Below are 27,144 nucleotides of genomic sequence, written 5' to 3' on the forward strand. Positions count from 1 at the left end.
ATGAGCAGAAAGGAGAGAAGCAGGCTCCCCACTGAGCAGGGAGCCTGACACAGGGCTCCATCCCAGGACCCCAGAAACATGACCTGAGCCAAAGGCAGACACTTAACTGACTAAGCCATCCAGGTGCCCCAACTATCATTAGATTCTATAATCTATCAAATGATTATAGAATTCATACCCGAGTCTTTCTCTTTGTGGTACAGTAGTCTGTTTTGTATGATGTTGAGATACTAGTGAGGAATAAAGGCCCAAAGGTTGCAATGAGAAAACATAATCCATTTTATGATATACCTTAGAGGACAGCTTCTCCATTATACTGACAGGTGGGACCTGCATATATTTAGAAAGGGCCATTGGTGCTTACTATGAGTTGTTTGTAAAGTAAACATTTACCTCATCTCACATATAAATTTAGATATTCTTAAACAATTTAATTGTATCTCTTTAAATCTATACTTAGATTCTGTGCTTTCTGGTTTTATTTCTTTCATGGTTTTGGCATTTTAGCTTTAAAAATTTTAAGTTAACGAACAAGAGCGTCATGTGTTAAAAGTATTTTAAGAGTAAGTTATTTAATACTCATAGTTAAGACTGGTTTTTTACTTCTACTTATGCATAATTTTTTTTTTTTCCAGAGTGAAAAGCTTTTGTTATACGATACAGTCCAGAGTGAACTGGAGGAGAAGATAAGAAGGCTTGAAGAGGATAGACACAGCATTGATATCACCTCAGGTAACAGGAATGACATGATTATGATATTTCCTTAAGTGACACTGAACCTGTGATTTACTGTAGTTTCTTATAATATCCTAGTCTTCTAATATAAACAGTATGTAAATGAAGGATCCTAATGAGAGGAGAAAGAGGAGACTTGTAAAGAATTTGATAAGCTTGTGATTGATTGTGTTGTGTTGATTTTATTTGAATTCACATTTCAGAAAGACAGAAAATGGGGCACATGAAAAGGGACAGAAGAGAAATGTGAGAGACACTATAGGAGTAAGAATAGTTCACTTTAAGAATAATGAGAATATTTTTATAATATAAGAATGGTATTGGAAGACAGCTACAATATATATTCTTCCAAGTGTTGAAAGATCAGGTGGAAGAAGGAATAAAAACCTTTTCTTTTTTGTATCATACAAACTGGAAATTAAGGTAGATTTCTGTCTTAGAAAAAGGATAACTTATTAATAATTAGAATAGTCCAACATTGAAGTTGGCTTTTTCAGGGGTATTATGGAAACCCTTTCTACATTGGGTTGACGATGTACAGGGTTATCCTACAGATCTTGTATGTATATTATTTTATCTCTTAAAAAATTTTATTTCTTTGGCATAGAGTAGGCAAAGGAATCAGATAAGCTGAACTCTACTGCCATGGCCCCAGTCCCCACTACTTGGGTGACTATGAGCAACAGTTACTCTAGTTTTTCTAAATCAGTCTCCTTGTCTGTAAAACTGAAACAATAGGAATGAATGCCTAACTCAGAGATAGCTTTGAGGATTAGATGACACAATGCATGTAATGTATATTTAATAAAGTACCTATGTTCATCACTTATTGGTCATTAAAGTGCCCAGGTGACTTTTACTTTGATGAAATTTTATAGTCATATGTGTATATACTTAAGTTTATTATATATATATATATATACACACACATACACATAGCTACATATGAAATACTGCTACCATGAAATTACATAGCTTTTTCCCCTGCTTTGATCTCCAGCAGCTAATACTTAATTTTTATTTGCCAGAGCTATGGAATGATGAGCTTCAGTCAAGAAAAAAGAGAAAGGATCCTTTCAGTCCTGACAAAAAGAAGCCAGTTGTTGTTTCAGATATCCTTTTCTGAATTCTTTTTGCCTCACTATACATTTCTGCATTGTGCATAGCTTTGTATTTTTATTAGTATACATTGACTTTATATGATCCTGTAGTAGGTAAAAGATGACTTATAAAACTGGTTAAAGGCAGAAAATATAATTTAGATTAAGAGGGGTAGGGAAGAAGTAGAAATTTAGTCATGATCTCAGCTTTGAAAGAAAATTAATATGGCTTTGTAGTTCACAAAAGCTTTGTTGTGAATCAGCTGTTTAGCATATAGCATGATTGTTTAATTCACACGTATATTTTTTAACACTTTCAATATTTCTGAAGTTGGAATGTATTTATTTTAAGGCTTTTTTTGTTTTTTGTTTTTGAGAGAGAGAGAAAGAGAGAGGGGAGCAGTAGAAGGAGAGGGAAAGAGGATCTTAAACAGGCTCCATACCCAGCATGGAATCTGATGTGGAGATCGATCTCATAACCCTGTCATCATGACCTGAACCGAAATCAAGTTGGACACCTAACCAACTGAGGCACCCATGTGCCCCAGAAATTGGAGTGTTGTTTAAAGTAATATGTGTTTTCAATCAAGGTATTCCCTGTGGTACCCTCCCCTTACCACTCTGCCTTTGCCCATCTCCACCTCAAAACAGTGATTAGGTTGGTGGTATATCTTACAATCAGTGATAACAGAGAATTAACAGAATATGGTTATAGCATCTGAAGTACTGGAATATATTTATCATGGTACTAAGTTTTTTGGAGAATAATTTGAAGTCAGAATTCAGCATGCCAAAGGATTATATCCAGAAATCATTGTTCCAATTCTCTGAAAAACAGAAGTTTGGGAATTCAAAGTGTGAAATTCTTACAGCTAAGTTAACCTTGACTTTTCTACGTCCATATATAGTTTATATGCTACAAGATCTTGATATTCTTGAAGACTGGACAACAATTAGGAAGGTATGATTAAAGAGTAATGGAATACAAGTACCTTTTATAGTGAATTTTTAAAGATTTCTCTTGTTTTTTACTAACACATCAAAATATGATTATTGTTAATATGCTTTGCAACATTCTATAGCAATTAATGCTAATACAGATAACAATGGATTCTAAGAATATTTTAGGAGAGACATATCAGCAACTTGATTGTATTTTTTCCTGTAATAATCTAATAATTTGTGCAAAAGTACAGAAAAGCATTTATTTTAGGTTGCCCCAAAATAGCAATAACCTTTCTGTGCCTTGTCCTTAGCCCATTCCTGGCTTACTAGGGCACTCAATAAATATTTCTTGAATGAATGAAAGTGAGTGTTTGAACCCTTATTGTATGTCCTTTTTATTCTGTCATTAAATATTCAAGAATTATGGGATTTTCTGTGCTTGTTTAAAAGTAGAGACTTATTTTTTGTATTAAATTTTTCCGTTTGGGGATCCCTGGGTGGCTCAGCAGTGCAGTGCCTGCCTTTGGCCCAGGGCGTGATCCTGGAGTCCCAGGATCAAGTCCCGTGTCGGGCTCCCAGCATGGAGCCTGCTTCTCTCTCTGCCTCTCTCTCTCTCTCTCTCTCTCTGTCTATCATGAATAAATAAAATCTTAAAAAAAATAAATTTTTCCGTTTTCAGAAACTTCTCAGTTGAGAGAGAGAATTCAGATATTGATAACACCTCTAGGTGAAATGGTTATTCTTTATATTCCTTATGGTCTTAGACATTAAAATTTATTAGAGGAGCTGAAGATTGTATTTCACTTTTAGCTACTGAGGTCGTCAGTAGTGTTGTAGACATTAAATAGATCCCAAATTTACTTTATCAGTCTATTAACTCTTTCTTCTTTTTTAATTAAGGCAATGGCTACACTGGGTCCACACAGAGTGAAAACAGAACGTAAGTCATTTAATCTACGTTTAGGAATCTTGTCTGTGAAGACTTGTTGAATCAGGGCTAAGTCATCCACATACTAAACAGTGCCTCCATTTCATTTCATCAGTGAACACTACTCCTGGAATTATGATATTTTAAATCCTACTTAAAATTGGCACTAGTAACTGATAATGTACCTGCTTCCCCTTCTGGCACTTGCCTAGTTAATTAATGGTTTATTGTACATTGTATAGCTTCATTTTGTAGTTATATTAAAAACTTTGTGAATTATATAGGAAATGAAGAAATTCTCTTGTTTCTGTCATTTACCTTTGTTATCTAAAATATTTTTAGTGGTTTTTTTTCACATATATGCATGGACTGGTGTTAATGTTCTGCACTTTTGTTCTGACAATATCTTATTAATATAACAGTTTTTGAACTGATCCCTTTAGCACCTGTGAAACTGGAAAAACATTTACATAGTGCTAGATCTGAAGAAGGAAGATTATATTATGATGGTGAATGGTATATACGTGGACAAACAATATGTATTGATAAAAAAGATGAATGTCCTACAAGGTAAAAATTATCATTCAGTTTTGCTCAGTATTATAGTTTATAACACTGTTGTCAATAAATATTTGCCCCCTCTGTAGTGCATTCATAATACACCATTCATTAGTTGCTTAAAGATCCTTTTCTCTTGGCATATGATTTGGTTAGCATGTGTGTATACCAGTGTTAATATTTGTAGACTAATGTCACGTATTAAGTTCTTGAGCACAAGCATTAACACAAGAAGAAATGTTGGAATTATTTAGCCAGGTAAGTAGTGCTATTTGTTCTTAAAGTAGATGATGAATTGTTAGGATTTTAATATTATGATCTTTAAACCAGCCTGTTAGGCATTTTGGGTGGACATATTAATCGTTAACTTTTTTTGCATGTGTTACAGTATGTATCAATTAGAGTAGGAAAGGAATGTAAATTAACGAAAATACCCTAAGAGTCCCAGGAATTACAGTATAATTTGAAAACTGAAAGCTGCCTTTTTAAAAGGCTCAATCTGTCTAAGCTTAAATAAGGTTTACATAATTATATAGCCTTCTAAGTTTTTGTGTTTTTTTAGAGATTTTATTTTTTTAAGTAATCTCTACACCCATTATGGGGCTCAGATCCACAGCCCTGAGATCAAGAGTCCCATATTCCACTGACTGAACCAACCAAGTGCCGCTATAGCCTTCTAAGTTTTAACTGGTTGTAGCCTTTGGAAAATATTAATGCTAATTACTGCTTTTGTTCCTTCAGTAGTTTAGGATTTAATTCTGAGTGATAGCCTTCTTCAGTAAGAAAGTATCTTTTTCTAGGTATGAATGGTTAATGCAGTGTTTTCTATTTAAAGAAGAGTACTCATTTTCCAAATACAGTAGTTTTACTTGGACTGTAATTTCATCTGTAAAGTTTTAGGATACTAGGAGTATTGTGTATAGTAATTTTCCTCATAGAAGCCCACTGAGCTAATTCCTAGGTTCTATGTGATACCCCTAGATCTTTTGCTTTATCTTATTGCTTTTAAGACATTTTACTGATTACTTAGCATGTGATTTAAAAAGAGATGAAATAGTACAAGAGGATTAAACACAAATCTATTTTTAAAAATATCTCTACATAAAGATAAAGTAGTGTCAAAAAGAATCCATGTAAGTACCAAAAAATGGTTTGACACCGGGAATTACGAATACCAATTAGGAATTGGTATTTTTAAGATTTCCTACACTGGGTGTTATACGTAAATGATGAGTCACTAAATTCAATTCCTGAAACCAATATTACACTATGTGTTAGCTAACTAAAATTTAAATAAGAACTTAAAATAAGTGGATACTCTGGAAAACTAAAGCATTTAAAAAAATAATTTAAAAAACTGGAATATTTCCTACAGCTGGGGGTGATATAAATTGGAGGTGTAAAAGTATATAATTAGTGTTTTTGGCTCCAATGTGTGTTTTGGGGGATGGGTTGGTGTGGGAATGTAGTAGAAACAGTGTGCATTTAATAGTTCTAAGAGTAAATAAGACCAATTCTATTAAGGAAAGAAAGGAGACTGTCTCTTAAGTGTTGCCGACTCTGGTGTTTTTGACCGCGTGCCCTGCTGGTAGTGCAGCATTGTGGTAAATGACAATTATGTACCTGAATCCACTCTTGCAGTCCAGCTATTCTGATTTTATGGCTTATACTCTAAAATGAGTGGTGGAGGTGTACTGCAATTCATTCATTCATTCCTTTTTTCCCCCCCTTTTTAGTGCTGTAATTACAACAATTAACCATGATGAAGTTTGGTTTAAGAGGCCTGATGGAAGCAAATCTAAGCTTTACATTTCACAGCTACAGAAAGGAAAATATTCAATTAAACATTCATAATCATGATTTAAGTGTTATCTAAAGCTACCTTATTAGTGTTATCAAGTGTGATGTGCCATGGGAGTTAAAAATGTATTCAATAACTTAATATTCTCATCAAATCATGAGAGACTGTATTTGTAGGTAGTACTCTAAGTAGACTTCATATTGATATGTCAATGAGACAGTAATAAAAACTTAATCATGATCATTACATTTATTTGCCTTTTAGGTCCAATGACCAATAGGTATATACGGTAGAGGTTTCTTACTAAATTTTTTGTTTTTTAAAAACATTATGCAAATCTGTCTTATCTTTAGTGAACTCTGTTGCTAAATGGCTATATTTGTCTGCAGTTTCTTTGATTTTTCACATCTTTGTCATTTACTGTGTTTGTAAATAAGCCTGATAAAATGTTTCTTATAAATGGTTTGTACTAGTACATTAGTGTTAAATCAGAATTGAGATTTAAACATATATACGTGAGTATGTATATATGGCATCATCAGCTAATTTAGAACTGATGGCCTTTCTTTACAATCTTGTTTTACCCAAAATTAAGCTATTGGGTTTGAAAGCTTAAAGGGAGCACTTTTGTAGACTAGCAGCTTTCTTTCTCCTCTTCCTTGATTGTATGGTGGTGACCTATTTTTACAAATTATACTTAATGTTAATTAGTAAAATTAGCATCAAGTAATAACAAGCTTCTACCTGTATTTCTTGTGAACTTTAGAGGGCAGGTATTTATGCCTGGTATTTATGATGCAGTATATAAGTGGTGAATAGTAACTGACAGTATTGTGGTGCTTGCTGTACATGTCTGATCTTTTGAAACAGATTTTTAGTAAGCATTTTCCAGAGGTAAAACTAGGTTCTTATCTTAATTTTATTCCTAGGGCAAACTAGACAGGGATAATTTTCTTGAATCTATTCCCAAATTAATATTTTTATCTTTGGTGTTTCTACACTTTAATAAGGCCACTTGGTGCAATTTAGAAAGTATTGACCTCTCTTCCCTTAGCCACATGCAAAATTAATTTCTAAAACCTCAGGAACAGTACAAAGAATTGAAACCCTCAATATGGCAGCACAATTGGCTGTAGTATATATTAGGGTACAACCAAATCAAGTTTTCCTGGTGGTCTTGTGCACTTTAATTTCTGTTATAATGAGACTGAAGAGGATGAGAAAGAGAGCTACTTATTAACACTTAGGGCAGGAATATCTGCATTATTCCGTTTGTTTTCTTACTCTTTTACCTCTGCAAACATCTTCCTGTGCAGATCACTACTTCACAGTTGCCAAATGTTGAAATATTTGACTTCTGAAACTCGTTATCAGCAAAGTTATATACTTTGTTCTGTTTCTAATTAACCTTAGCAAATGTACATAATGTCATAATCCAATAGTATTTGACAGTACTTATGTATACAATGTTTCATAAGCATTTTTAATAAGATTTGTATTTTTAAATTTAGTATATAATAAAAAGATGTGTTTGAGTGTCATTTGTAGTGTCTTGAATTACTCCTGTGTAAATTCTCAATAACTTGTTCACTTCTATGAATGATTTGAGCCAATTTACATTAATAGGTACAGAGAGTTGTGAGTATTGAACAAATGTTTCTGCTTCTCTAAGCCACAATTCAGCCTCTATTGGGGTATATTTAGATATTCAAGATGGCCAAGTTATGCTTTATTTAAAAATATGCACATATGTTACACTTTAATAAAAATGCACTGTATATGTTCTGAGATTCTAAATAGAAAATCTTTATTTTAAGAAGTATGATTTAGTGCATTAACTTTCAAAACATCTACAACTGTAATCATCTATAAAGTACTATAAAATAAAGTACTACAAAGTACTATAAAATATATTTTTAAATTTCATATTGGCAGTTTGCCATTAGATTCTGATCAAAAGGTTTTAGGATTGTTAGAATCTGTGAAGTGTGGTATTATCAGTTGCTGTTGCTATCGTTATGTTTACAATCAGCCTGTTTTAGGATCAATTTATGGTCCTTTCCTGCCACAGCTCAGTATTTCATAGTCAGCCCACCATTTCTTGCCATTTCCCATTTAAAAAACACCCCACCAATCACTAATCCAATGCATCACTAATAATTATTAGCGAATTAAGAGCACAGTCCTCATTCTCTCCCATTGGTGGCTTGGGCTCTGAGTACTTTTCGTTGCAGCCTTTTTCATATGAAGGTTGTTCTGATACACAGATTATTCCTCAGAACTCAAACATGGAGCACCTGGGTTAAGCATCTGCCTTCGGCACAGGTCATGATCCTGGGGTCCTGGGATCAAGTCCCACGTTGGGCTCCCTGCTCTCTCTGCTTCTCCCGCTCCTTCTGTCCCTCCCCCTCCTTGTGCCCTCTCTCTCTCTCTCTAATAAATGAAGAAAATCTTAAAAAATAAAACAATGAGGCTAATGCTTAAAAAAATTTCAAACACCACTTAGAGAATTGTGTACATCTCACTGATAATTATTTAAAAAGAACAGGGACATTGGCTGTTATTTCCAAGAATTTATTTGTGAACCCAGTAAGTTCCATACACTAAAACTGAACTAAAATGAATTTATAAGGTAAGAAAATTAGATGCAAGATGAATATATTAAGTAGGATTTATGTAGTCCCATGCCAAATTGGAATATAAACTATTTTAATTGCTAAAGATAGGAGATTAAAATATTTTTTTAAAGGAACATGAAAGCTTAGAATGAGGTTAGAGAAAAACACATGTTCCTTATATTGTCTTTATGGATGAACTATAGGAATTGTGGCTGGTAGGTCAGGTGAGATTAACTGAGGCAGTTACCCCCATTGGTCACTGTGGCTTAGTCTGAGTCACAGGCCCCAAAACTTGGACTTTATATATCCTGTTAAGGGCTCAATTGTACCTCCCCTCTACCCCATACCAAATTCATATGCTGAAGCAATTACCCCCAGCAGCTCAGAATATGACTGTATTTGGAGATAGCGTCTTTGAGAGGTGAGATTAGGTAGACTCTAATCTAATTTGACTAATATCCTTATAAGAAGAAGAGATTTGGACATCAGACATGCACACAGAAGTGACTGTGTGAGGACAGAGCAAGGTGAGACCTGTAAGCCAAGAGAGACCTCAGAAGAAACCAAACCCGCCGACACCTTGATCCTGGGCTTCTCACATCCAGCGCTATGAGAAAATAAGTGTCTGTAGTTCAAGCCACCAGTCTGTGGTATTTGGTTAAGGCAGCCCTAGCAAACTGATACATGCCCCCAGGTGACAGCCCTGGGGAGTTAGGATTGAAGGGGCAGGCAAGCGTCAGTTTAATAATTTAAACTGGGAAGTATAATTGAGAAGGAGACCTGGCTCCTGAAGTCTGTTCTTTCCTTCTACGAAAATAGATGAAAGCAACCCTGTGATCAGGAGATTTGTTTTGGTGAAACCAGAGTTGTCAGTTCATTGGTGAGGGTATCTCCTTTCCAGTACTGTGCTGGACACGTTGCTGTCATCTTACCGTCGACTTTCTTTTCTTTCCTGGTGCCCTGGTGACCAAGATCTCTTCTCTGTTGATGGGTTGTGCAGGCCCTGCCTACATCCCCCCTCTAAGTTCTTTCTATACCGTAAGCTTTCCAGCTCTGGCCGGTTTACTGGACCAGAATGGACCCTGACTCACGGGCAGCCAGTGATAGTACTTGAAAGTTTTAATGCTTGCCATCTACCGGGGACTGTATTTAATGTATAAATAAAGTTATTTAATATTTTACATGTTTAAAACAAAATGAACGTAATGTAAGAATTCTAATATGTTTACTCTTTAAGAATTTATTATATATTAGGAATTTCTGGTCATGAGGTTTTTCACAAGGTACCAAAGGCAAAATACTGTGACAGAACTTATTTTTGGAATGTTCTAAAAACAGTTGGTTTTATCTCAAGTTGCTAACCTTTCTGAAAAATGTGTCTTTTCCCTTCCCATCTGCCCATCTACCCATCCATCCATCCATCCATCCGTCCGTCCGTCCGTCACTAGAAAGCAACTATAAGTCTAAAATTTCTTTGCTTCTAAACTTGAAGCTAATATATTCTCTTTCAAAGACACATTTTAGGGGATCCTTGGGTGGCTCAGTGATCCTAGCGCCTGCCTTCGGCCCAGGGTATGATCCTGGAGTCCTGGGATCAAGTCCCACATCAGGCTCCCTGTGTGGGGCCTGCTTCTCCCTCTGCCTGTGTCTCTGCCTCTCTCTCTCTGTCTCTCAAGAATAAATAAATAAAATCTTAAAAAAAAAAAAGACACATTTTATTATTAAGTAAGGTCAAGGGAAAAAGTTTTGTAGGAACAGTCTTTAAAGTTTACGTTTCCTTTTCTTATTCGTTTTCCTCTAATACAGGTTTGAGTTGGGTGACCTTGCCAGCACTCTCTTGAAGAGAGAAGTGTAATTCTAGTCCAGAAGCAGGCCACATGGTAGCTTTTCATCTCTACCAGAAAGATTATAGTTTATCATATTAAAATGCTTAGAAAACCAGATCCTTGAGCAGAAGCTAAATGACATCTGCTATTAGAGGGATCGGAAAAGAAATACGATATTTCACTTGTTATTGAAAGAATTTGAAAATGGCATTCTTAATGGCAAAAACGGTAAGTGCTTTCACTTGTTTGAGGATAAATTTATGATTTCAGTATATTATGTTTAAGTACATCTATGGGCAATTGCACTTACTAAGGAAAACTGATTTTTTTTTTTTTTAATACAAAGACTTTAGGCACTGTTTAAGTTACTTATTGACTACAGCAGTTTTGGTTCAGCTTATAGCCCATGGTGTTAACTTATATTTTATAATTATATATGTATATATAATAACAGTATCCACTACACAAGGGCCAACTTGGTTTGGGTAAACTTATATATGTATATATAATAACAATATCTACTACACAAGGGCCAACTTGGTTTGGGTATTTCCTAAACCCACTTGAGCTGTACCCTCTTATGCCCAAGGGGTCTGTTGGGGATCCTCAGGCATATAGGAAGGGGAGCTCACTCACCCTACTTCCCTTTCTTTAGATCTCTCCTCTCCCTCCCAGTGAAGCTGCTCAAGGGCATTCTCGGCAGTGATCATGGCCCAAGCCCACTCTGTGCAAGACTGCCAAAGCAGGAGGAGACCCAAGAAAGAGAGGCTGCTGTTCTGGCCACTCTACCTGCAAGATTCCTCCTGTACTCAATTGGTTTTCTGGACTTACTCTTTTGTACCTCCATTTTGAGCTTTAAAAGATTCTGTAAGATTCTAGCCCTATATTGTTTTTCTGTCAGGTAAATAAAATACAGCATAGCAGGACCTATTATTTACACTAAAGGAATAGTATGTGTATTTTTTTAGATTTTCTTTTTTACTTAGATAAGGAGGAAGAGACAGGCAGGCTCTGTGCTTAGCAGAGAGCCTGACACAGGAGAGCCATCTCACAACTCTTGAGAGCCAAAATCAAGAGTTGGATGCTCAACTGACTGAACCACCCAGGCACTGCAATCCTTTTTATTTTTATTTTTATTTTTTTAAATTTATTTATTTATTTGTTTATTTATTAAAAAAGATTTTATTTATTCATGAAAGACACAGAGAGAGGCAGAGACACAGGCAGAGGGAAAAGCAGGCTCCATGCAAGGAGCCTGATACAGGACTCAATCCCAGGACCCTGGGGTCACGATCTGAGCCAAAGGCAGACACTCAACCACTGAGCCACAGGCATCCTCCACAATCCTTTTTAAATATGTCTTGGTGATCATTCCATATCCACCCTCAGAGATCCAGTTTATTCTTTTTAATGACTGCATTTTATGGAATTAACATGGAATTCCATGGTATGGAATTGATGAACATTTAGAGTTTCCCTTTCTTATCAATAAGGCCAAAGTGAACACTCTTGGACATATATTTTTGACCTTGGGAAAGAATATATTTGTAGTATAAATTTCAAGTAGAATTGCTTGGTCAAGTGGTAGGGGATTCTTAGAATTTACTAGATATTGCCAAATTTCCCTGCAAATAAATTGTACCCATTTTACACTCCCAGTAACCATATACAATGGTGCCTATTTCTCCTTATCACCAGAAACACTGATTCTGGTAATTAATTTTCAATGTCATTCTTCTACTTTCTCTTTATTTTTTTTCCTTCAGGCTGTACGATAACCCTCATTCAAGCTCTTTTTAGAAGTCTTCACTCACTTCATTGACTTCAGCTACCACGTATGTTCTGACAATCCCAAATCTAAATCTCTGCCCTCACCCGAGTTATGTATGACAAGTAACCCGCTGGGCATTCTCATCTGGTTGTCACACTTTTTGAACTTAACACATACAAAACCAAGTACTATTTCTTCTTCACATCCCTTCCCCCAACCCTGCTTGTATTCCTCCTCTGTTCCTGCTCTTGATTCATGCTGCCATCTACCCACATTCAGGCCTTGGGGAAGCTATGGCAGCTGACTACACTCATGGGCTTCAGAACAAGACTAAGTGTATGTGAACTCTGCCACTCACCAGTAATTTGGCCGTGGGCAATTTCTTTTTTTTTTTTTTAATTTATTTTTTATTGGTGTTCAATTTACTAACATACAGAATAACCCCCAGTGCCCGTCACCCATTCACTCCCACCCCCCGCCCTCCTCCCCTTCTACCACCCCTAGTTCGTTTCCCAGAGTTAGCAGTCTTTACGTTCTGTCTCCCTTTCTGATATTTCCCACACATTTCTTCTCCCTTCCCTTATATTCCCTTTCACTATTATTTATATTCCGTGGGCAATTTCTTAACCTTTGTGTGCCTCATAATGTCCTCATCTGAAAATGAAAATAATACTTAATGTTTCATAGGGTTGTGATGAGGATTCAGTGAATTAATATATGCCATGTGCTTAAAACAGTGGCTGTTATGTGATAAATCCTATATAATGGCTATTTATATATTTTAGCTGCCCCTATCTAATTATCAAGTCCTATAGATTTTAACTCAAACATTTTCTGAAGTCACCCTCTTTTGTCTCATGCCCCAGATGCTGCTCTAATTCAAGCTTTTAGTATAGTTTACTGGGATGATTGTGATGGCCTAATTGGTCTCCTTGCTTCTTGCCCTTTTTCTTTATAGCAAATGTTATGTTTCTAAAACCCAGAACTGATTTTTCCTTCTTCTTCTTCTTCTTCTTTTTTTTTTTTTTTTTTTATTCTCTCCTGGGCCTCAATTCTTTTGCCTGCAGGGCACTGTAGTTCCACTTTTTCTAAGAAAGGCTTTTCCCTGAACCATGTGGCTCCCAACAGGAGCATCCATTTCTCTTATGGTCTGCCAGTCTCAGTCACAGTTGTTGAGACCAGGCAGGCATGTAACTCAGGCTGGCCTGGTTAGAACCCATTGCTGGATTTTTCAAGCTGTAACTGTGGAAACAGAAGCAGTCTTCCTTCCATATTGTACTTGAGAAGACAACGAAGTTTGAGGACTACAGACAATTACATTTCCTGCCCTGTGTAGAAAGACAACAGGGAGCTGAAGAGATGGAAGACAGACAGGTAGTTTCTTGGCTTTTACTTTCCTGCTTCCAGCTGACCCACAGTCCATGTGTACCATGATCTTTCTTATGTTACATGAGTCTTCTAATGAATTCCCCCCCACCTTTTTTTTGTGAGCTGTGTTTCTGACCCTTGCAACACTTATCACAATCACTAGGGCTTCATATTCTGATTTTTATCTTAAAAATTATAATAAACTTGTAATTTCAGCACAAATTCAAGGAATAAAAATAATGGGGATATTGGTAGAGTTGCAAATGTAGATGTGAGAAAGCAAAAGCTAGGAAATGCTTGGCACTCACTGCTAGGCCTTGGAATTGTCCTGTTGAACATAAACAACCTTATAAAGCACCAATATCAAACTAGGCCACTCTGCGACTGTGATGAAGTGAGACGAAAACAAGCCCTTCTCCCCCTCACAGGCTTGTCTAAGTATAGATAGAAACAAGGTCAGTCTGCAAAAATATGAAACCTCCCCCTAACATGACTGACTGCTTCTTCTGAATATACTTTATTTTTTAATTTTTATTTATTTATGATAGGCACATAGAGAGAGAGGCAGAGACATAGGCAGAGGGAGAAGCAGGCTCCATGCACTGGGAGCCCGACGTGGGATTCGATCCCGGGTCTCCAGGATCGCGCCCTGGGCCAAAGGCAGGCGCTAAACCGCTGCGCCACCCAGGGATCCCTGACTGCTTCTTCTTTATCAATTATTATCTTTGGCCTTGCTTTATTCCTCCTGTTTTATAAATAAGATTAACCAAGATATCGAATCACAAAATTGCCCCCACTTCCGGACACTTCCTTGAGCCTTACCAAAAATCTCCTAATAGAATCCTGTAAGTCCTTTTTGAAATACCTTCTTTCTCAGCCACCCACAGTTTCTGGGGTCTATGTTCTCTCACTGCAGTGAGCAGGAGGCCCAGCTTGTTTAACCAGGTAAGTTCAGGGTGGTCTTTGGCTGGAGGACATTGACACATGGAACTTTTAAGTCAGTTTTTTTGTTGAAGGGTTTTTCATTAGATTTAACCAAAAGATCCTGAAGTATATTTTGGATAGTCTTCTAGGAGCTCCCCGTGTATAATTACAGTTATAATGACTGATAAACTGTAGGCTTTGATTTTCAATTACATGTTGTAGAAGAATCATAAAAGATAAGACCAAATGAAAGCACATCTCATGAAAGACATTTGTACTGCAATCTAAGTTAGCACTTTGCTTCAGAACCAGAAAATAATGTTAATATTTCTACTGCATTAACCAAGGACTCTCCTAGAAATGTAAAAGCTATAGTATTAATGCATTTTGATTAAAACCTGAAGGTGGCAGTAAATTCCTAGAAAACTTAGGCACTTAGTTTAGAATTTGTATTTTTTCTTCTAATTATTCAAAATCGTATAGTGAGACTGAAGTTGCATTTAATTCTATTGCGTACTAATTAAGGGATCTTCAGGAATAAGATGAAGTTCTAAACAAGGATTATATTGTTATTACTGTTTACCCACTGAAAAGAAGTCACCATGTAAAAGGCTTAGGAACATTGCAATGGATTATACGCTTTAGAGTTACTATAGAAACAAAGTATATAATTAAACAAAAGGAAACTACAACTTTTAATACAGTTCAAAGTCCTCTGAAGGGATGTGGCATTAAATAGATAGCTTCTATTTGTCTATTAAATTTATAACCCTGTGGTTAAGCATTTGCCCCACACATTCCCGATTTTATCCTCAACATTCTTAAAATAGAATTTTGTATGGTTGTGTTTTTACCCAAGATCTACTTATAATCAATAGACTCTCTAGACTTATTAATCAGGAATGGCCTAACTGATAATACAGAAAATTTACAGAGCTAATTAATAAATATTAATTCATATTGGAAAATGACTTTATTGATCTTTTATATAAAGATCTAAAACTAGATTGTTTCATAGTCTCTTTTCTTGAAGGTAAACCCTGTCACTGGTATATTGAGTTATACCCAAAGTTATTGTGAAGTTTTAATGATCTCAGTACATAGGAATGAGATTATTAGAGCTTTGAAAATTAGGAACCATAAAATTTCTATGATCCTTTTAGAAGAAAGTTAAGCAAGTACTGTATACATTAGTGTGTAAATATACAAAATAGTTAATTTTGGTGAGCAAGATAAGTGATGTTGATATTTTAAATATCTTCCTACAATTATGCTAATACATGAGTACCAGTTTAGAAATTACTAAAATGGATTATTTGAATTTTCAAGACATTATTTCATTCTTCCATTTAATTTAACTTTATTTTTTAAGACTGTACTATAGTAATAAATTATTAACCACAGTAAATGTAAATTTAATTTTATAAATCCAAGAATTTATCTTTATTCTTTTTTAATCTCTTTTAGGCCGTTAGAAACTTCACATAATGACTGAAAGAGGATTAGTTATGAGTTTGTTGGTTTTGACCAGGGAAAAATGTAAAGTTAGAAGCATAGACATACAGCATATATTTATTCCAGAAATACACCTTGTTCATAATAAAAATGTCCCAATTATTTTTATTTTTATTTTATTTTTTTCCCAATTATTTTTAATATAACAGTTCTCAACAATGATAAATGACTAGTCTATTTCTTCTTCAAATAGTGTTTAGATTTGTTTTTAATAATTGAAAACTTGTAGAAACAAAACAGAACAAAACTGTAGACCTTGTATAATTTAGAGCTATTTTAACTTATAAGTTAAATAGTGCTTGAATTCCATTTTGTTAGTTGGAGAAAACAATAGTGAATATAAATATAACTCCCTATGTGTGATCACCTTCTTGCAAATATGGACCAGTGAAATCTGCAGTAGCTCATAATTCTTGATTAGTGGTGGTTAATACTGGCTGCCAGCAGAGGGCACTTTGAGGTTTATCTGTCAGAATTCCAACACCTTGGCTGAGGAATATGGACTATTTGCTTTCAAACTGATTTCCTAAGAGTGAAGATATTTCTAATATTTCTTTATTCTCTATGTTTTCTTGTCTAATTTTACAAACCCCTAGACTGTCTGGCAGGGGATGAGAAGGCTAAAAAACCAGCTGCAGTTCCCAAATGACTGCATGAGCAGATGTGTAAGAGCTGGTCCTACGGGGTGAGATTTAAGGGAGGTAGGAAACTCTGTGCATTTTTTCTCCCAGCCCCTTTCAAACTCCATCATCACTACCAGCAGTTCTCCCCTAGAGATCTGTATAGGGCCCAGAAATAAAAGCATGTGGTTTTATTTTTTTTTATTTTTTATTTTTTTTTAATTTTTATTTATTTATGATAGTCACAGAGAGAGAGAGAGAGAGAGAGAGAGAGAGGCAGAGACATAGGCCGAGGGAGAAGCAGGCTCCATGCACCAGGAGCCTGATGTGGGATTCGATCCCGGGTCTCCAGGATCGCGCCCTGGGCCAAAGGCAGGCGCCAAACCGCTGCGCCACCCAGGGATCCCAAGCATGTGGTTTTAAAAAGTCTAGTTTAGTCAATAAAAAAATGAACACCAAATGAAAAGAGGAAGCCCAAGGGGGGATCAGTGCTGAAGTAGCCTTACAGGCAGTGGTTTTCATACTTTTTGACAGAGATACACGTCTTGATATATTCATGTGTGTGTATACACACATGTACAGCACATGCATATAAAACAAAAATATCTTGAAACAGTATTTACCCTTACAATGTATGAAACATATATATAATTGTCTTTTTTTTCAAATGGGCTCTACACCAATGTGGGGCTTGAACTCAGGATCCTATGATCAAGAGTTGGATGCTCCTCCAACTGACCCAGCCAGGCATCCTGAGCTACATTTAATTTTTAAATACTTAAATATAGGAAAAAATAAATTCTAACAGAATTTTTCAAGGAAACTGATAAACTTGTTTTGGAAATAAATGTGGAAGAACAAAAAGCCAAGGATAGACAAATCACTTCCAAGAAGAAATGGAATTAAAATTGAGCAGGATAGAGACAGCAGAGATGAAGAAAAGGGAAGGGTCAGACTGAAGTGGGGTATGGCACTAAAGTGGGGTATGGTTTCTTGGCAGTGAAACCAAGAAAAGCTCAGAAAACAAGCTACCTTATTATTGAGCACCATACAAAAATAATTAAAGAGGGAACTCTGTGATGTTAAAGAACGTTTCCTGTACTTAGTATAGATGCCCAGGAAAACCATTTTTATATAAAAATAAAAAGTATGAAAGTCAAATCTCAAACAAAATTATTATAATAGAGAAAAAGAAGTAGACTAATGTTCCTCTGCTAGAAAGACATGCCCACAATACAGATAAAAATAATGATCTACTGTGCTCACTCAGGCAGCACATACACTAAAATTGGAATGACATACGGAGAAAATTAGCATGGCTCCTACACAAGGCTGACATGCACATTCACAAAGCAGTCCATATTTAAAAACAAAAAACCAAAATAACTATGATCTACTATTTAAAAATAACTAAAAGATATTAAGAAAATGTTACAAGACATGAAAAAATAAAATACATTAGTTTTCCCTTATTCACGGTTTCATGGTCTGTGGTTTCAGTTACCCATAGTCACCTGCGATGGGGAAACAGATGATCCTCCTTCTGGCATATCATCAGAAGGTCAGCAGTCTCCTAACACTGCATCATAATGCCTACATCATTCACCTAACTTCATCTCATCATGCAGACATTTTATCATCTCACGTCATTATAAGAATGGAGAGTATACAATATTTTGAGAGACAGAAACCACGTTCACACAACTTTCATTAGAGTATATTGTTATAATTTTTTTCATTATTAGTTATTGCTGTTAATCTCTTATTGTACCTAACTGTAAATTAAACTTTATCATAGGTATGTTTGTATAGGAAAGAATATAATATATAGATATGATGGTACAGTCTGTGGTTTCAGGCATCCACTGGGGATCTTGGAACAGATTCTGTACAGCTAAGGGGTATCTACTATATATCATAATTAGAAAAACTCAGAAAGGAGGCATCAGAACTCGGCAAAGGACAAAAAAATTTTTAAAAAATCATTTCAAAAGTGAAGACTAAACAAGAAGGAACACAAGAGTGAATAAACCCATCACATATTCCCTTTAAAAGAAACAGAAAGTGAAAAGAGGAAAATTAAAAAACAAAAAATCAATTAAGTATGGGATTGAAGAGATTCAAGCAGATGAGGAGGTAACAAATACTTGGATGGACAAAGAAGATTGGTTATATGGATTATGGCACCCTTGAAAAAGAAAGCCAAAGCAAAGAAACAGAACAAATACTAAATACCCTAATTAAGAAAATTTTCCTGAAATAAAAAAGATTTGAGTTTCACACTGAAAGCATAACTGAGGATATTGAATCAGAAGGACCAGTGACAAGACACATTCTAGTAAGATTACTGAACTTAAAGGAAAAGGAACAAATTGGGGAACTATCTAGGAAAAAAGAGCATGTAACTTACAAGAAAATTAGGGTATCCCTGGGTTTTTTTGACAAAATGCTTCATCCCAGGAGAAAATGAATTAGCATATTGAAGATATTTAAGGAAATAAAGTGTGAGCCAAGAATTTTATATTCAGTAAGACTAACTTCAGAGATAAAGGGCACAAATTGTTGCCAACAAATAAGAACTCAGGGAGCATTATTCCAGTGAGTCCTTCCTATGGAATCTATAAGAGAATGATCTTCACACAATCAAAAATGACTAGACAGACATCAAAATAATGACTGATGAAGATGAAATATATGGTTAACATAAACTTCAAATTAAAACACTTCATTTTTCAGCTATATCTACAACTTCAGTGTGAGATGCTATTTCTTAGAAAGTCTACTACCAGTTTTTAAAATTATCTCACCAATAATTGTGTCACAAAAATCCGACTTGAATAAATGCATGATTCTGATCTGATTCAGCAAAGAAGTCACTCATGTCACTGATGAATTAGATTCCTTTTTTAATAAAGATTTTATTTATTTATTTATTGAGTAAGTGAGTGAGCATGAGTAGGAGGAGGGGTAAAGGGTGAGGGACAGAAAGAATCTCAAGCAGACTCCCACAGAGTAGGGAGGACAATCCCACAACTCTGACATCATGACTTGAAATCATGAAATCAAGAGTCTTGATCATGAAATTAAGAGTTGGACACTCTACCCACTCAGCCACTCAGGCGCCCTGAATGAAATTCCTTTTAACATGAATGTTGATTGCTATTTTTGTTTCTGTTAATAAGTAAGACAAATGTGAAACAATGAAGATGCATAAGAGAAGTTCACTCATTTATCAATGACAGCAAGTGACCTCTTTGATGAATTGGGTAATAGTTTTCAAATAGTTCCTCATTTTTGGGGTGCTATTCAAAATGGCTACAAACACTATATCCTTCTAAGTTTAATTTGCATTATTAACTTTTTTTTGCATCACTTTTTAAAGTCTGGACAATCATAAAAAACAAATCAAGTCCTAATTTGTATCATTTACCAATTTCTGTGGTGTGAATATTCCCACTATGGCTGATTTCAGGCAACCAATGTGCTATCACTGAATGCAGAGTTGAGAAGCCTTGTGCAATACTTACCATTACAAATGGTAATATAGAGTTTCCACCATGCAGATATAACACATGTAAATAATCTGAAAAGCCTAGCTAGTCGTAGCATGTAGCAAAGTAATTAGGAACTGATGAGTTTTGATATTTTCTACCTTTACTTTAATATATGTAGTGGTTAAGTTTATATAACTTAATATTAAAAACCAACTTGCAAAGTTCCTAAATCTTTAGTAATTGACTGGTATGAGCTGGTATTAGCTGGTTCTAGCACACCACTGGGTAAGAGGGAGAAAGTGTAGTATGTAATGGTCTGACAAAGTAAATGGAGTATAACTATCTTAAGAATAGAAGAGTGAGTGAATTTTTAAAATGTTTTCAGTAACCATATTGGTGGTAATATTAGTATTATTCGAGACTGTGTGTGTATTATGAGATAAAATAAGTGAGTACTTATGAGATATTAATTTTATCAACCTATATGTTCTTGAGAACCAGAATTTTCATATGGAAAAGAGATACAAAGATAATAGAAAAGAGGCTGCATAAATCTTGAGTTGCAACTGGAACTCTCAATCTGGATGCAACAAATATTTTACATAGGTTTCTTAATTCTGTCTGCTGAACAGACCTAAAAGCAGTGATCAACCCAGCAACAATAAGCATCCTTTGTGCCCAGATTGTGGTACAATCTATAATTCTTATTTTAATTTTCATTAAAAGAAACCAGAGCTTCTTTTATTGAAACCAGAGCTTCTTAAAAAAATGGTCAAATCTAAGATTTGAGCAAGAAATGAACAAAACTAGCCAAGAATGTCCTATATTACCAGATAGAAAGAAAACTATCAAATACTACTAGAATGTCAAATGATTCAGGATCCAGCTTTTTTTTTTGTTTTTGTTTTTGTTTTTGTTTTTGTTTTTCAGGATCCAGCTTTAAAGGGATCCTAGTAGTCAAAGGTGGGACAATTGGAGTTCAATAATGACAATTATTACAATAGATTGAAGCCCATCAAGATATTTATTTTTTTACATTTTAAAAAAGATTTTATTTATTTATTCATGAGAGACACAGAGAGAGAGAGAGGCAGAGACACAACACAGGCAGAGGGAGAAGCAGGCTCCATGCAGGGAGCCTGACATAGGACTCGATCCCTGGTCTCCAGGGTCACACCGTGGGCTGAAGGCGGCGCTAAACCGCTGAGCCACCCGGGCTGCCCCCATCAAAATATTTAAATTGCAGAGTTCATAATGATTATATGTGAGTGTGTAATTTTTGGAAATGACAAAGAAACAATTCCTTATCTTGAAAACTGATGGATAAAGGAAAGGAATCCAACATCTATCCTGCTTTCTTATATGAATTGCACAACTTGGTGATAAAAGAGTAGATGAGCATGTTAATATAAAGGTAATCCAACAAACAAAATGATAGAATTTGCATATCACCATTTGGCGATTTCTAATAAATGGCTATACGCACAAAAAATCATTGACTTTTAAGTTCATAAAATAGATAATCAGAATTATATGCCTCTTATGGTTCTGAACTAGAGTCTGATCCAGTCTCTGGATCCAACTGACAATTTACAGAAATTCAGAGGACAGAAGAAAATCTTGAGTTTTATTAAGAACATGCAATCAGCAAAGTCCAGTCTGTGGGAAACTCTACAAGTGAAATGAAAGGGATAGAAAAACTTACAGAGGAGGAGATACTTAAAAGATGTTATAATTTTTTTTAAACCAGCCAAGACCAACTGATAGTGTGATGGGATGCATTTTTGGGTGACAAAACTATTTTTACAAAGCAAGGAATTGATTGTTATAAAAGCCAGATGGTGGTTATTTATGTGAGAAGAAGGGTTGTAACTAGGATGGAACACATCGAAGCAGCTTCTAGAGCTGCTGGCAAGATCTACTTCTTGACTAGGGTGATGTTTGCCTTATGATAATTTCTTGGGTTATACATTTGTTTTATATGATTTTTATGTCTTCACATTTTATTTTACAATAAAATGGTTCTAAAAAATTATTTCCAGGTGGATTTTGGGTTTGCACCAACATACTCAACCATGTTATCTATGAACCAGGCTTCAATTTTTTTCTTCCTCTAAGGAACATCTACTAGGCCACACATGTGAGCTGAGAGAGGTGTTGGTACAACAGAGGCAGGCAAGTGGGCAACATGTTTGTGTTATTTATCTGTGCCCTCTGTATCTGCTTAGTCCTTTCTGTCTCCCCTGCCCCAACTTACTTATACTGTATGCAATTCCTGTTGAATAGCTCTGGTCACATAGTCACTTACTGTCCCATGGTCAGTGCTCAGTCTCTACTAAGGCCCAATAGCAAGTCAGAATCTGCATTTCAAATGATATATAAATTTCTGCTGTTATTCCAGAATAGTCAGGCAAGTTATTTGAGACTTGCCAGAGACTGCAAAGCATCCTTGTCTACCACAAACACTTTGAGCACACAGTATTTGCTGGATTGTAACCTATATGCCAGGGCTGTTTGTAGCACAGACTAAGACTGCCACAGACCCCTCCCTTCCTCTTAACTGACAGCATTTGGAGTCATCTGAGCAATGGTTGTATTCTCAAATGTGTACGTGGTCTCCAAAATCTGAACATGGCTACTATTCATTGTGCCTTTCTTAATAGGAGATGCAAGATTCAGTAAGGTGTTCTTTATCTTAGATAGTACACCTCAGGGTGACCCTTTAATCCAGTCTCACTTAGTATGGTAACTTTATTAATGGGGCAGTTCCTCCAGTCACTTCATGGTCATCTTCCACTTTCTAATGCACATATTCCTGATCAGAACATTTAGAGTACTTGCCCCCCACCCCAATCATCTGAATTGATTAATAAAATGCCCCAATATAACTGACCAGCATAGTATTCTGTGTAATGTCCAAGCAATGAAAATTCTTTTGACCTATATTGAAATGGAGAGCAGGAGAATTAAGTCAGCCAATACAATCTTGGGACAAGACCATGAATGTGTAATGTCTGGTACAAGTGAGTGTTGAATTGCTTCTGATCTTTTTTTTCCTGATAAGGATATAAAAGACTACCTTTGCCAGATTAATGGCTACATGCCACATGCCAGAGTCTGTCAGTCTGTTCCATTAAACATAGCACACATCAAAATCACAGCACAGCAGCTGTGACTGGGGCTATCACTAGGTTCAGTTTACAGCAGCCTACTGTCCTGCCATGATCTGTATGAGTTTTGCTAATACTGTACCTGAACGTTAAAGGGATATGATGAGGACTACTACACTATTTTACTTTTTTTTTTTTTTTTTTAGAAACAGAGCACAAAAGGGCTTGTGTGGGGGCCAGGGGGAGACGGAGGGAGAGAGAATCTTAAGCAGGCTCTATGAGCCTGATGCGGAGCTCCCCACCCCCAATCCCTCCCTACTTGATGGTGATGGCACCTGGGGCTGAATCTCAGGACCCTGAGCCGAAATCAAGAGTCAGACGAGGATTACCAGACTGAGCTACCCAGGCACTCCTCTCCCTCATATTTTAAGGATATTATTACTCTGACATTTCATCCAGGATATAGTAATTTTAGTTTACTAATAATTTACTGATGAATTATTCTGAATCTTAATTTTCAAGTTCTATGTATGATGTTTGTGTTGCTATGAACAAAATCTACAGTAGACATCTTAAAGACTAATAAGTTTCTAAATTTATTGCAATACTGTAAGATATAATGAAATTTTATAAAAGTAAAGGTATAGTTTAAATCTTTTGGTTGATTTATATAAATAATTGAACACACAATATTCCACAATTCTAGAAGAGTATTTTTTTTGGGGGGGGGAGCACTATGAATGATTTTCTCTTTTGCACATATTTTGCTACAACTGTCAAGGTTCTCCAGAGAAAGAGAACCAATAGGATTTATGTTGGAAAAGATTTATTATAAGGAGCTAGCTCACTTCATTACAGAAGCTGAGAAGTCCAACCATCTGCAAACTGGAGATCCAAGAAAACTAATGGTGGAATCCTGTCACCAGAGGTGGGTCCTTGGGCCCCAAATAATAGAAACTGCCTACTGGGCCCTAAAGGCAAGAGGACATGCAGGGCTCCGGCTCCAGCTAAACGGAGACACAATACCAATTTAAAGTACTTTACACAGCCTGCGGCAACATCAGTAAGACTCTGCCTTTATCCCATTCCAGTCCAATATGCTAATGAGGGAAAGAGAAAAAAGTACTTCGTCCTGATTGGTTGGTAGGGCCTCATTTTGATTGGTTGGAAGGGCTTGGCCTTGATTGATTAGAAGGACCTATCCTGATTGGTTGATATTGGCAGGCAACTCAGGCAGCTCATTGGTGTTTTTTTGGAGCCAGGTCTCTTAAGTTCTCTTTGCATATGGCGCTGCATCCTGGTTGTTCTCTGTGAGACGAAGGTTTGATGGTGACAGGCAACAGAAAGCGCTCCAGGTACATAGTTTTTCACTTACGGCTTGTTCCGATAGTCCCTGTCTCAGGCACAGGCTAAATCCAAAGGCCCTGAGAAACGGGGACAGATGGCATAAAGACTATTCCAAAGGCAGGGGAAGACTGTTCCAACTTAAGAGGCAGGAAGTAAAAAGGGGCAAATCCCTTTCCCCCTGCATTTTGTTCTATTTATGCCCTCAATGGATTGCATGATGCCCACCCACATTGAGGAGTTCAAACTACTTTTCTGAGTCCACCAGTTCAAATGCAAATCTCATCTGGAAACTATCACATATACACTCAGGAATAATGTTTAATCTGGGCACCCTTTGGTGCATAAAATTAATCATCACAGGCAGGTAACTGTGTCTATTTTTTCCTTCTTTGGTAATTTGAATCGTTTCTAAATGAATTGTTAAGTTTGAGGGTGTTAAAAAGTGTACATATATTATTAGAAATTGAGATGTTTATTTGGATTTTGTAGATTTGTTAAAATAATATTTAAAGAAAACATTTATTACTAGGTCTTCCATATAAGTGTTTCTTTGTAAAAATAAAGCAGTTTAGGGGTGCCTAGGTGGTTCAGTTGGTTAGGCATCTGCCTTCAGCTCAGGTCATGATCCTGGGGTTCTGGGAACTAGCTGCATGTTTGGCTCCCTGCTAGTTGGAGAGTCTGCTTCTCCCTCTCCCTCTGCTGCTCCCCTTGCTTGTACTTGCTTTTGTCAAAGAAATAAATCTTAAAAAAACAAAAACAAAAACAAACCCATAAAGTAGTTTAGAGGTACTTAGCTGGCTCAGTTGGTGGAACACATGACTCAATGTCGGTGTTATAAATTTGAGCCCCACATTGCATGTAGAGATTACTTTAAAAATAGAAATCTTTTTTTTTTTAATGAAGTAGTTTAATAAAGTCTAAGATTACTTATTATTGCAGTGAATATTATTCTTTTTAGAGATTTATTTTAGAGTGCATGCATGTGAGTGGGGGGAGGGGCAGAAGGCGAGAGAATCTCAGACTCCATACAGAGCATAGAACCTGACTCGAAGCCTCTATCCCAGGACCCCAGAATCATGACCTGAGCTGAAATTAAGAGTCCCATGCTCAAGCAACTGAGCCACCCAGACTCCCCTTAATATTATTACTTTTTAAATCTCCAGATCCAGCACTTGAACTTGAATACAGCTCTGGAATTTTTATTTTTTTACTTTATAATTGTTTTCTTCTAATAATAAAACCATCCTTTTAAAGAAAAATTTGTACCAGTTTTGCCATAGTGTTACAATGATTATACTAGAGAAATCTCACATTTCCTAATATCCCTTCTAGAAAGCTTACTGGAAGTCTGTAATGAAACATTTAAAAGTCTTGAAAATCCTAATACTTTTTTGCTAACAGCAGAAAAAATGCTTTCTTAGTTCTCATAACCAACTGTGAATTCTGTTAATATAAAATTAAACTGGGAACATTCAACAGTAATTCTCACATTAAGGTGATCAGATTGAACATCAGATCACAGAAATCAAGACCGATGCTAACAGACAAAAGATTGAATGACTCTTTCTTAGCTATTGTGTGTATTTATCACATGTGCTCCACTATCTTTCAGACCAATGATGGTAGTTGGCTGCAGTGGTTGTTGCAATATGCACATTTCTTGCTAAGGATTCTTGTTTTGCTCTCTGATATTTTCTATTCTACTGTGATAGCTGGTTTCTAAGATGGATCCCAGTGCTCTCAACTGGTGTTTACATCCTTGTGTAGTCCTCTCTCACCCTCACTGTGTAGCCAAGTTGGGTATTACCAAATGATGGTGTGTGACTTCTGAGGCTTGGTCATAAAAGACATTGTAGTTTCTCCCTTGCTGTCTCTTGGATCACTCACTTTGGGAGAAGCTGGCTACTGTGTCATGAAGACACCCAAGCAGCCCCATGGAGGGTCCATATGATGAGTGTAAGACATTCTGATTGTAAGGCACCTTGTCAAACTTGTGAGTGAGCTGTCATTTCAAGAATGTTACATAAATGAAATCATATGGTATGTAATTTCTGGTTTGGCTTTTTAAACTCAGCATAATTCCCTGGCATGGGACCACAGCCTTTTCTGTGTCATTTAGCTGGAGTAGAGTGGTAATTATCTAGAAGTTTTCTGTCTTGCTAGACTGTCTCTTTACTGGTACTTTGCCTGTAGGGGGCAGATTTTTGTGGGGTTTTTTTCTGGCTGCATCCGTAGACGATAACAGGTTACCACCTTCTTCAGCTCCAATTCTGAGAATATAGGAGACAAAACAGAAACAAAACTCCAGGGAACTAATTATCATGGTAATTCCTCAGATCCTAAGTCCTTTAGCCAATCTGCATGTCTTTTCCACCTTACGGTGTCTTATGTTTGTTTTATATATGTTTTCAGTTGTAGTTCGTGGAAGAAATAGGGAAAATTATACCTGCCCCATCTATTAAGAATTGGAAATCCCCAGGGCTG

At 36.1% G+C, this 27,144-nt stretch overlaps 1 protein-coding gene and 1 non-coding gene across 6 annotated transcripts in view; both read left to right on the top strand.

The window, feature by feature from the left end:
• BRMS1L (BRMS1 like transcriptional repressor) overlaps nucleotides 1–27,144 on the top strand; it is a 70,367-nt gene that overhangs the window by 22,750 nt on the left and 20,473 nt on the right. For 2 of the 5 annotated variants that reach the window (XM_077909049.1, XM_077909053.1), the window contains exons 5-10: nucleotides 636–732; nucleotides 1,764–1,847; nucleotides 2,732–2,796; nucleotides 3,681–3,720; nucleotides 4,131–4,278; nucleotides 6,003–7,608. In XM_077909049.1, coding sequence (XP_077765175.1) covers nucleotides 636–732; nucleotides 1,764–1,847; nucleotides 2,732–2,796; nucleotides 3,681–3,720; nucleotides 4,131–4,278; nucleotides 6,003–6,120 — 552 coding nt within the window. In that variant the 3' untranslated portion in view covers nucleotides 6,121–7,608. Of the gene's footprint in view, nucleotides 1–635; nucleotides 733–1,763; nucleotides 1,848–2,731; nucleotides 2,797–3,680; nucleotides 3,721–4,130; nucleotides 4,279–6,002; nucleotides 7,609–27,144 lie in introns of those variants that run through there. The other 3 variants (XM_077909050.1, XM_077909051.1, XM_077909052.1) reach the window with 3 other exon arrangements.
• On the top strand, nucleotides 17,968–18,076 carry LOC144321376 (U6 spliceosomal RNA). Its single transcript, XR_013387044.1, has one exon. It is a non-coding gene; the product is annotated as a U6 spliceosomal RNA (small nuclear RNA).

Source organism: Canis aureus, chromosome 9, assembly GCF_053574225.1.
Source record: "Canis aureus isolate CA01 chromosome 9, VMU_Caureus_v.1.0, whole genome shotgun sequence".
Classification (NCBI taxonomy): Eukaryota; Metazoa; Chordata; class Mammalia; order Carnivora; family Canidae; genus Canis; species Canis aureus.